At 39.7% G+C, this 12,542-nt stretch overlaps 1 protein-coding gene across 1 annotated transcript; it reads right to left on the bottom strand.

The window, feature by feature from the left end:
• Window positions 1-1,321: 1,321 nt before the first annotated feature.
• Window positions 1,322-12,503, bottom strand: LOC144647811 (putative aldolase class 2 protein CC_1201). Its single transcript, XM_078507526.1, has 4 exons — window positions 12,180-12,503; window positions 7,986-8,148; window positions 3,745-3,989; window positions 1,322-2,490 (listed from the first exon to the last, which is right to left on the bottom strand). Exons 1-4 carry the CDS (start codon window positions 12,492-12,494, stop codon window positions 2,326-2,328), a joined length of 888 nt encoding a protein of 295 aa, XP_078363652.1. The 5' UTR covers window positions 12,495-12,503; the 3' UTR covers window positions 1,322-2,325.
• Between the last annotated feature and the right edge of the window lie 39 nt (window positions 12,504-12,542).

Here is a 12,542-nt window from a genome sequence, read left to right on the forward strand (position 1 = left end):
TTGGCTACGGTTTTTCTATTGAAAATCGAAGAAATGTTTGGAGATTTCAGGAAAACCCGTCACCTAAATTTCACTTTATGTCGAACGACATCGGGCATGTTTGTTTGTTTCTTTGTCTGTTTGTTTTCCTTTTCTTTACCTAAGCATGAATTCGAAGTTCTCTCATCAGACAGTTATTTTTGCTACAGGCTCACCCTACGTACTTACAAGTTTGACACGCGCATACGGGGATATTAACTATATGTAAATTAACCCCAAACCCTATATATTTGCAACATAATTTGCAGTAGCGAATTTGAGCTGCATTTGCAGAGCAGGAGGGCATTTTGCGTGCGCATGCGTCGATATGGGCTAGTGCGCACGACAGAGAAGTTCTGCTATCGATTGTTTACATATTTTTTATAATTTATGGCCTAATTTTTAGCGCAAAATAAAAGGTGTTTTAAGTTTTATTTGCTGTATACGATACTAAGAGTCCTTCTTTATCTTCTGACAACAACAAGCATACTTTGGTGTCGGCGTGCCGTTTATCTGATCGACTTTGGCTATGTGTATTAAACATTGCGCGTGGACAAAATGGCGACCGAATGTCGAGAACCTAAATACCTTGCCCATGTTTTTAATAGCCGGGAGATCTAAACCGACAAAGCGCTACGGCTACTTAGTACTAAAATATAAAACAGCAGTTTTAACTCTACGATGTTATAATCAAGTATCCCGGGTTTGAGCGAGTGGTCATGATTTTGTTCAGATATTTCATAAAACTGCAATTTCATCATTCTCACGATGCGAAAATCTCAAAATGTAACCTTGATCTCCAGCGTCTACCGATGATATATGGAGCCTGAAGTACTTGAACTATCGTCTAATGCTGCGAAGGTAGCGTTAAAAAATGGTCTATTGTGGTAATTTTTAGCTTTCTTTAACGTACGTTCTCGCTGGTTAATTATAAGAGAGAAACTATCGTTTGTGATTATTTCCTTAAACTTAAGCATTGGTCAAAATAACTTCACATTTCGATGTACCACAATTATTCCGTTGAACAAGAAAAGAATTACTGCGATCGGTCTTAATTTTAAAGTGTTATGGTAATTCTTTACTGGTAGACTATTTGTTTACATTTTACTATGTTGATAAGTACATTTTTGGCTCCTTTATCAAAATCTAGCCTTGATCACCAGTCAAAAAATAGCATGAAACGAACAAGCGATATATATATTTTTCAGGAACGTTCTAATAACTGCTGCATAAAATGTCTTAAGAAATAATTTTTAACTATAAACAATGTTATTTTCAATTTTTCATTCAATGTTTATTTCTTTAAGATTGATGTTATAACGACTGTTTTACTTCTGTGTCGCCTAAATGTGATTTAACTGCAGTTCTTGTTCCAGGAAACCTTGTTTGCCAGTCGAGGGCAAGTTGGCTTTGCTTTAGAGTCATCAGTGAGCTGCATTATCATGTGCAGAACACCCAAACATGTCTTTCCCCTCAGGGAAAACCCTTTTCTTTGGTGGCCGTCCCTTTAGGCAAAAAATCTCCCGACAAGCTATAATTTTGCTCACACTCTGCCTGTATTACAGCAATTGATTTGATGTGAAGTTTTGATCCTAATATATCACACTCTAGCACACACGAATAAATGTTTTCCTCTTTTTACGGCCTGTTTGATTTTTGTCGGTGAAGGCTTTCCTACCTGTCCCACATATTTTCCCATTATTTGCAACAACGATCCCGAAGCAGGCCAGAAAATCTGCTTTATAAGAGCCTGGCCACACACATAACACTTTTTCTTAGCGAAATTTACGTCTATATTAAATTATGTGACGATAAACAGTACAAAAAACAAAGTTTGAATCTTCCGCGCCATTTTTATTCCCAAGATCACGCGGTCTTTGTACAGCGGTTGCACGCATGCGCCCGCAAAATGCCCTCCTGCTCATTTGCAGTCCCGTGAGATTTATTTAGTGTTGACATTATAATTTGGAAACTAACTACTCCGACAATATACAGTCAACTCTCTCTAAAACGAGCACCGTCGGGACTGGGTCAAACTGTCCGCCATAGAGAGGTGTCTGTCTTTAAGGGAGCTAAGTTAAATGACTATGACTGAAAAACGGCAGGGACCAGACTAACGCCTGGTGTCCGTCGTAAAGAGGTCAGTGTCCGTCTTATAGAAGTGTCCTTTAAGAGAGAGTTGACTTTTTATTGAAATAACTAAATCATTTCGGCGAACCGAGTTTGGGCGGTCGCTGAAGTAGTCGGAAATAACGATAAAATGACTTCCATTATTCATTATCTACTATAAAAGGAGGTTTTTCTCCTTCACTGATCTAGAAATCCAGAATCTTTTTTAAGAAGGACGGCCTTAATTCCCTCAAAATGAGCGTTAGCGTAGAAGTCTAAATCGTCTTGGGTTTGTTGGTAAGTCAACTTGCTGACGTCATCAGGCAACTCACGTAGTTTCTTCCCAGTTTGCATTGCAATCATCTGTAAAACAAAAACACTCGTTCAAAGGTTGTTGTGGAAGAAAAAAAAATTGAATGAATCAACAAACGACTGCGTCAACTTTAGCTAGTACCCTTAACATAACCCTGTCGAGACTGTTGATTCCGAGAAAAAACATGAAGCTACGGAAGATATTTCTTAAAACATAACATAAAATTTTCTATAAGCAAATCAGACGAAAATTTTACGTGACAGTATTCCGGCGTGTGGAACTTCAATTGTTGTATCCAAGTGAGCCTTGGCATAGTTGAACTGAAGACTAACCCTTGCATAAGGGTTATCCTGCATGTACAGTAAATTCCTAGTCAACATCTGAAAATCTAAGGCCCTGTCGACACCGGCCTGGGTAAATTTGAAAATGCATCTTTTTTTTTTTCCCCGGATAGGCCAACCGTCCACACTGACACAGCAGGGACTTTAAGATACCTGGACGGCTGACCTCGAGGACGGCTGACCGGAAGTAATTTTTCGCGTGTAGCCTCGCATGCCCGCTTCGCGCACATTGCCGTCCAGCTTCGTCCAGCTGTTGTCGAGGACGTGAGAAGTAGAGTTTTGCCGTCCACCAGTGAACGGGAGTGCTTTTTGTATGATTTCGTTTAAAAATCTCATTATTTTTTAATTCTGTTACTCTGTTAGGTGGTCCTTTATGGTATTCTTGGTTTGGTACTGATAAAAAGTTAAGAAGTCAAGTTTTATTTGCGGTTGCGAATATATTTGCTGTGCTTTGCATAAACGCTGATAGCGAAGCCACGTGCGTGAAATTATGAACTTTCTTGCTTGTGCTTTCTGGTCCCAGACTTTGGGCTAGAAGCGCCAAATGTTTTTCTTCGCATGTTTTGGGCTAAGGAATTATTGATCCACTAACGAAGCCGTCCTCCGTTCACACACGACGGCTCTTAACGTTAGAAGTTCCCGCCAAGAACCTCCTCGCGAAATTCTACCGTCCCCGCACCGTCCTCGAGGTCAGCCGTCCAGGTATCTTAAAGTCCCTAGCGTTTTCAGTCACCGTAAACGGTACTTTTCAAAAACGCTCTCCAAAGTGGGTTAATTTTCAAAACGCCGGCTAGGTGTTCTAACGAAAACGGGCGAAACCGGAATTCTTTGAAAACGTTGACGTTGACGTCATGTGATCTCTGACAGAACAAAAGGTTTAATTAGCTGAACAATAGCTCTGTGCATGCGTTGTAACTCTGCGTGCGATGAAGCGATGTAATGTGCACAGGGCCTAACTATTACCTGTAGCATGCAAGCCCTTTCCATAAAGTAGGCATTGTCAAATGCAATAGCTGCAGTTGAGGCAGTAAATAACACGCCGTGATTTGACATAAACAAGACTGCCTTGTTTCCGATGAGTTTAGCCAGACGGTCGCCTTCGTCGCATGACTTTGCTGCTCCTTGATATTTTAAGTCATAAGCAAAATCATTGTAGAACCGACAGTGGGTCTGATGGTACATGCCAAACATCTCTTCCTCCAGCATCCCTGAGAAACCAAACAAATAAAAAGAAATGTTGAAAAAGTTCGCCAATTTAACAATAAGTGCAGGAAAGTAAATACCCGGTAATAAAGGTAAAGTCTGTCTCCGAGCCATGAGGCCCATACAGCCGGAGCTTATCCCGGTTTCCGTAGCATTAAGCGACTAGGAGTATTGCTACTCCCCCCTGGATGAGATGCTAGTCCATCGCAGGGTTACCCCCCAGCAGTAAATTCGCCGGTACCCATTTATACACCTGGGTGGAGAGAGGCACTGTGAGAGTAAAGTGTCTTGCCCAAGAACACAACGCAGCGCCCCGGCCAGGCCTCGAACCCGGGCCGTTCGACTCGGAGTCGACCGCGCTAACCATTAGGCCACCGCGCCTCCCACCCGGTAATACAGATGGTAAATTTGAAGCTCGGTGATAAATACAGTACAGTAGAACCCCGGTAACTCGAACTCGGATAACTCGAACAAACTTCCATTTCCTTTGGATTTGAACCCACTTTTCAGTCATTTTTACTCGGTTAACTCGAACTCGGATAACTCGAAAACCCCGCTAACTGGAACTAAATTTTGTTTCCCTTGAATAAAATTTGGGTCAAATTTACCCCGATAACTCGAATTATCATGTTCTTGCAGCTCGCCACGTATACCCATTGATATCTTATAATTCTTCTTGTCGTGAAATCGGATTTAAACACTAAAACGAATACTACAGCAATTTGATTTTAATTACCGGGGCCCAGCCGAAGGCTGGCGCCACCGGTCATAAAATGCAGTTTGTGTCGTCGTTCAACGTTACATTGTTAGGGATATATCGCTGACTTGACTTGAGATATATCGCTGGCTCATTGAAATCTTATCCGCCATTTTGAAAAGCACCAGGCATGGAGGACAGTCAAGAGAGAGTTTATAGCTTTTGGGGAAACGACACGTTCCCCAACCCTTGCGATGCACCAGTTAATATCAACATGTAAAGGAGTAATAAATTTTACATAACTTCTGAGTTTCGACACTCGTAGTCAAACTCGGGAGATTTTTAAAATTACATGTAAAAGTATAAACCTTAGCTTTTAGCTAGTTTCCTTAGTTTTTGGCAAAAAGTAACAAGCTCTTTGACTTTTGTCCGTAAAATGCTCTTGTTTACATAGTTTAGGCGGAAACAGCTCGCCCGAAAGTTTTACTACAACGCAGGCCCTTGGCGTTTGACCGCTGTGTCTATTTATGCAATCCCGTGTCCCACCCATTGGGCCCCGGTAAGTTCCACGTAGTGGTTCTAGTTAGAAATAGATCACGTATCTGACAGTAATTTTCCACTCTTATCGTAAAAATGTACGATCGTGTGAGAGTTTCTGATGAGATAAGTTTAATTTGCACTGTACTGTGCACTGATGTGCTGAAAAATCAGTACACTATCAATTATTAACTTGGCAAATTGAATATTTAATCGACCCCGATAACTCGAGACCCCGCTAACTCGAACTACTTTTCGTCTCCCTTCAGAGTTCGAGTTATCGGGGTTCTACTGTAGTTAAGAAATTATTCAACATGACACAAGCGTGGGACAAAGAAGTAATCTGAGTCCCCGGCGGGACAGGCAGTGGAGAAACTGCTGTCCAACATATGCAACAGGCAGTTTATGTTTTTAAATGATATTTTTTCTTTATTTTTTTTTTATCTTTTTCTACCCAAGATTTAAATCAGAGACTGACTAGATTTAAATCAGAGACTGGCAGAAACACTCTACAATACAGAGGTCCTGTAATTTGGAATTTTGTAAATATATTAGTTAAAGTACCAGATAATTCTTATTCTTTTAAACAAATTTTACGTAAACATGTTAAAATTATAGACAAATTCTCATTTGAAAAGGGGGCAACAGTAGTTGCTAACAAAAAGGATGATTTTATATTTTTTTAAATTTAAATCTATTATTTGATGATGTATGTAAATTTCTCTTCTTTTCACGTTAGTATTAGTAAATTCTGACTTATTTGTATATACCGGTACTAGTTCTAAATTTATAAATGTAAAATTTTTACAAATGTAATTCTTAATTTTTAGTATAGTAGGTCCACATCAGCCCTTTGGCTGCCTTTTACTCAGCCTACTTATCAAATAAAGTATGTATGTATACATGTATGTATGCTAGCCTGCGAATAGGCTTTGACCGTCAATCGAGCGCTACGGAAAGCCTGTTCGCAGGCTAACCCAAAGCTGATATACATTTTTTTTTTCCATTTCTGTTGAAAGACAAATGAGTAGAAAACAAAAATATTAACCGAATGAAACTACAAAGACAAACAAACAAAATAAGCAACAGAGCGCTCTTAACAATAATGGATGGGGAAAAATAAAAATCTGAGTCCCCGACGGGAATCGAACCGATGGCCTCCCAGATACCGGTTGGGCACTCTTACAAACTGAGCTAAGAGAGACTCGTTGTGAGCTGGGCAATTAACTCTTTAATACTGCTAGGATCAGCAATGTCGAAATCATCAAATGTGTAGTAAATAATAAACTAAGATGGTAAATTTCAACCTTGTTAATAAATAGTGGAGAAATTATTCAACATGATACGAGCGTGGGACGAAGAAAAAATCTGAGTCCCTGCTGGGGACCTGGGGGTGAACACATTTTTTAACGGAAAGGGGGAGGACCGTGGGCTCATTTTCCTGAAAAGCAGCTGAAAATCGAGCCTAGATTCAATGTAGATCTCGAGAAAATTAGGGCGTGTTTGAAAACAAAAGAAAATGACACCGTTGCAATGAAAACCTTTGTGACTAAGGAAGCAGTAACAAAATTAAACTTTGGTCATATATTTGATCAAAAAATCAAACATTGGCTTCCTAGATAATTTTCATTTTCAAAACAACCATCCTAGGGCTAAAAAACTACATTGAGCCTCCTTGAGCTAGTCTACTCTGCAGCCGTTTTTACTGTTGTCACGCATTGCGTGACAACACTAAAAACAGTTGCGAAGGAGACAACCTTGAGCTGACAAAACAAATATATATATTATATTCTAATGCATTTTCTTATTGCATCAGGCTATCCAAAGTAATCCTGGTGAAGGTGGTGAATGGGGGGGGGGGGGGGCAAAAAAGTTTGCTTGACAACAACCTGATGTCCATTTCTAGTAATGCAAAGGGAAACTTTTCTGTAAATTAAACTCTGGCTAAGGTATACACATTGACAAATGACTGGTTAAATTGCTACCATTAGCTTATTTGACAATGTCCTATCAATGTTTTCCTATTCTAGTTAATCTGATATGGGTTGAAGACAAAACCATTTAGAGGCAACCTTGTTCCCAGAGACCCTAGGAATGAGGTTGATTTAGAGAGGTCAATCCTCACACCTGCTTTTCTAAGTCACCGTTACGTATGATCTTACCCAAACTAACAATTGTTAGAGTGTCCAATTGGTATCTTTGAAGCCATTGGTTAAATTCCCAGATTTTTTCTTTGCCTCACACTTGTGACAGATAACCATTCTAGTGTACCCTGTCAATTTAATCCAAATATTACAATATTGATTTGACTGAGTTTTTCTCATGATTTTCCAAATATTAATTTTCTGGAAACAAATGTGCATTTGATGTTTTGTACAATACCAGTCATAGGGAGTTACATATTTCAACTCTTCTGGGTTTCTGTTATTTAACAATTAGACTACGAGTTTGAGTTTTCTATGAGTAAATAGCCGACGAGGCGCAGCCGAGTGGACTATCGCTCATAGAAAACGAGGGCGAGTAGTCTAATTGTTTTAGTAGAAACTCTAAAGGATTGTAGTCCAAAACCTACAATATTGTGCACTTTGAAGACAAAAATCAAGAAAATTTACCACTTAAAAAGCTACTCGCGCGCGCGACTGTTTTCTGTCGGCGAATAGAAAACAGTGGGAGAACCAATCAGATTCGCGGATTTCAATAGAACACAGCTGAGTTCTACTAAAAATAAATAGAAAAAGCACATAAAACTGCACTCATTACAAGTTACCTATAGCTGTAGTGTATGGCGAGTGAAGATGAAAAACACACACAGCATCTGGCCTGGCATCATGGACACCTTTGTGAATTGCAACACTTTCTGTCTGCATGTGACCTTGGCCTTCCACCAGTTGAAGTTGATCATTTACACCAAGCAAAGATGATGGGGTTGCCTAAATTAAAACAAGAAACATGGCTTCAGGCATACATTTGTGGGACTCTGCCTAAAATGCCTTTTCCAAACTAAGCCATAGAAACCCACAGAATTAATAACACTGAGTTCAACAGCTTACATAAAGGACTGTAACATTTATTAATCGGGCGGGGCCTGGGCCCGATTCATAATCTGCACGGAATTTTTTTTTTTTTTTTTTGTCGGTAAATCGATCCAGACCCACGCGGCCCAGCCGGCTCTTCTGTCACGGTCACGCAAGATTTAATATTTAATAGCAATCAGCCGATCACTAGCGTTTAACACGAACACTCTGCTCTCTGAAATGTATAATTTTAAAAGAATATTTTACAAGAAGAGAAGGCTGAATATAATCACATAGCGAAAACCAAGACCGCTTGGACATGTCCAAGCTATTTGAAACTACCACTACGTCAGACCCCTGTCACGCGATCTCTCGCTTGTAGCTATAAATAATCATTCACCTATTTTCTGTTTGAATACTCTGCGCTCTGTTTGTGTGAAATATTTATTGTTGTGTTACTCAAGCGTTTGGCTCGGAGCGAGTACAAGTCGTACAAATTACCCGGAATGTGTTAAATATTGCAAAACGACGACTTATTTTCTGGATAGCCCAATTTTTGTTTTGAGTTGACGGTATTTTGAGAATCGAAACGTTATCGAAACGTAAGTTGCAAGCTCAGCAAGAATGTGCCAAAGCACGGGATACACGTCATCGCGCCAGGGGAATTACCAAAAGCTTGTCGGAAGACGCTAAACGGAGAAACACAATGGGATGGCCTTAGTCTACTCTTTATTTTGGCGTGATTTGGCTTTCTTTTAAATGAACTGGTTTGGGTTTATTTTATTGAACATTCGGAACAAAATAAATATTTGCATGCGTAAGCAGGCATTTTTCCGGCTAGGCATGTGGCTATGACGTGGTAAAGGAAATTCATGTCACGTTCACTCCGTGACTAACGCAAACACGACTTGTGTGTTTCTCAAGTGACTGCTTTTCTAAAGATTTTACTGTGCGGTGCCGTGCCTTTAAGCCAAAGCACTGAAAGAGGTCGGGTGGTCAAAAATTACCCACACGATTATAAACTGCTTGCAGTTCTTGTTATAAATGGTTTCATATACAAAGAAAAATAATATGCTGTTTTGCATTATTAACACGAGTGCTTAAAGGAATTACATGTACATGCAGAGCTAAATGCAAATTTGGAGAAAAAGGACAGTTTTAAAGTTTCAGGCACTACAATGATAATTTGTACATATTCAGTAAAATATACACTTAACAAGGAGGGTGAATAGGTTTGCACAGGGTTTTCAATAAGAATCAGAGTAGGCAGCAACAGTTTAGGAGTAGACAGAAATAAATGTAAATGTTTTGAATAAAATAAATATGACTGTTTTAATGTATTTGCTGTCTGTAAAATTTGAGTTAATTTGTCCGTCAAAGTACCGGAAAAGTAGGTGGCAAAATCACTCAAAGTATCTGGCGAATTTCACTGGCCGCCAGCTCTTATTGAAAACCCTGGGTTCGCGGATCGACAGATTTAGCCTTAAAGAGCCCCTGGTTTGTGGATTATTGCAAAATATTGAGTGGATTCATGGATTTTAAAAATACAGAAGAATGCAGATAAGCTGAGAATTTTGGAGCAGATTTTGAACTCTTCATGCCAGGAAGTTCAGATCGTGGATACTAAATGACTCTCAGATCACTTTGGTTGGTCTTCGTCGGTACGTTGGCGGAATTGTCGCAAAAATAAACCATGAAAAGAAACTTCTTGAAAAAATGGCATGAAAACGACTTATACTGCCTGCTGGAGTGAAACTGCACAAAGTTTTCAAGTAATATGGATTCAGATTCAAATGAAAATAGTGATGGATTGACAAATCTAGCCAAAAACAAGTACGGATCAGCGGATTTGCGTACCTCTATTCACCCCCCTCCTAAACAAGCCACAATGACGTGAGAACTTTATCAGGGTATAGTATGAATAAAGACACCTACTAAACATTATCGTATTTCTATTTAAAATAAGCATTTACATGTGTTGAATATTTTCCTTCTGGGACAAAACACATTTGTCTTTTTATTTGTTTTCTTTTTCCTTTCTTTTTCTTTTTTTTCTTTTCTTTTTTTTTTTTTTTTTTTTTTTTTTTCGTTTGGGTGCTATGGGGTATAAACATAACTGTAAAGGACCCTTACATAAAAATTAATCGTCATTTCAATTTTTTAGAGTAAAAAAGCCTGGGACCCAGGGTGTGAAGACTTTATTATCGATTTCTGTAGCTGTAGGGGTTAAGTATTAAGGGTCTCATTACATGGCGAATTTTAGCCCGCGCTAAAAGTTCAACCCCATGTGGTACCCCCATCCGGACTGGAAAATCTCAACCCAGGCAAACGGGCTGAAAACCTCATGTAATCACGTTAAAATTTCAGCCCAGGCTTAAAGCGAGCTTGCGGATACATGATGGTCATCAAAGAAAGAAAATGGCTGCCTCGATTAATTATTTCCTTTTTTTCAGGTATACAATGACAACAGAGCAGTCCTTTAGCCGGGGAGCAGTGTCTTACATTTGCATCATAATAAACCATCATTGAAAGCTAACTGTAACCAGGCTATTAAACCGTAGCTCTATTCGGGCTAAACGGAATGAATAGTAGGCTAACCGGAGTGCAAAGTGTGCAGTCTAGTCTGCAGTCTGCAATGGGCTATTGCATAAAATTTTTGTTCCCGACGTGTTGAGGAACAGTGGAATTCTTTGGGGGCAAGGGTAAAAATCCGTGGATTTCCTTAGGGGTAGGACAAAAATATAAGGGAATTCTTCAGGGGGTAAGGGTGAAAAGTTATGGAATTCTTATTAGCGGAGCTCCCTAAGCGTAGCACCATACGCATGAAAGAAGGAACACTATCGAAATGAGTTTTCATGGTCAACATGGATAGCGGCATGGTTCACGGGCGCGTACGTCGTACATACGGAGTTGCGCAAGATGGCCGCCATAGTTTGATGGTAGAAATAGTGAAGCAAGAAGGCCGTATAAAGGCGGCCGTATAAAGGCGGCCTTTAAAATTTAAAGAGGTTTGAAAAGAAAAACAAGAAGCAATGAAACAAAATGTGGCTGAAAATTACGTGTAGAAAGTAATCGACCGCCAAAAAAGTGGACATTGAGAGCCATAATCGATCGATGACTTTCGTGTCTATCTGTAAAGCCAGCATCGTACATGAAGGAGTATCGAAAGCTAAATCGGGTTGATATAATAAACAAACCATTTTATTGCTACGGGGTAAAAAAAAAAAAAAAAAAATTGACCCTCCGGGATTTGAACTCACGACCTCCGGATCCGCAGGCTAGCACCTTACCGATTGAGCTAATCCGACAGAAACTGTAATATATGTGGAATATATCCTATATCAATGTAATAGATATTGTGGAGTCTACTAAACTGCTGCGAAACTATAACAGGATCGCGAAACTATTTTCTATTGCTAGAAAGCAGATAATTTACTGTACTCTAAAGTAATTTTTCATGCCATGAGTAATGATTTTGCCCCGCTTTAAGATTATTTTTGTCGTACTGCTGACATTCAGTATAACCGTGAGCTATTTAAATTTGTGTCGCACCTATAAACCGCCATAAACATTAGTACTTTGGCCGCTTATTCACTAGAATGAAAACATTGTAAGCTCCAGTGAAAATGAAATAAATGGGGAGCTCCGCTTTTAGGCTTGCCTAAATCTATATATTATGGAGTATAAAGAATGCGTTTCTAATGGAATTCGTGGGGGTTTAGCACATTTTCAAAGAATTTCATTGGGGTATAAGGCATTTTAGACGTTTTTAACGGATTTCTTTGGGGGTAAGAATGAAAGACCTGAAAATACCTGTCCTCAACAGGGGGGGGGGGGGGGGGGGGGGTTCGGATATTAAATGCAATAGCCCAATGACTGATCAGGTGGGGCGTTAGGGTGGGTTTTTTGTAATAGTGTAATTCAAATAATTAAAAGTTCTTGCAAACCTGGCTCCAGTGAAGACCGTAAGGAATCATAAGCATAACTTCTCCTTCACCGCTCATTGCAGGGGCCATCATTGTCAAGTGCGTACAAACACCTTCACTCAAACCATACCAATGGAGCCCCCGAAACGCAGTCGCCAAATCTTGTCTGCATTTCCAGTTCGCTTCTTTTGCATTTTGAGCGGAGTTTGGCTGAGTTGAAGAACTCTTATGCCTCGTTAACATTAAAACAGATGAAGGTTTCTGTAAATTGCGCATGGGACACATTGCTACACGCGAAAAGTGCCTCAAAGCTCCAAACAGCCCAGAAGCCGCCATTTTGGATAATCCGGGTCGAGTTTACGGAATCTGCCTGGGGGTCCGAGA

Source organism: Oculina patagonica, chromosome 4 (genome assembly GCF_052425735.1).
Source record: "Oculina patagonica isolate OP01 chromosome 4, crgOcupat, whole genome shotgun sequence".
NCBI lineage: Eukaryota > Metazoa > Cnidaria > Anthozoa > Scleractinia > Oculinidae > Oculina > Oculina patagonica.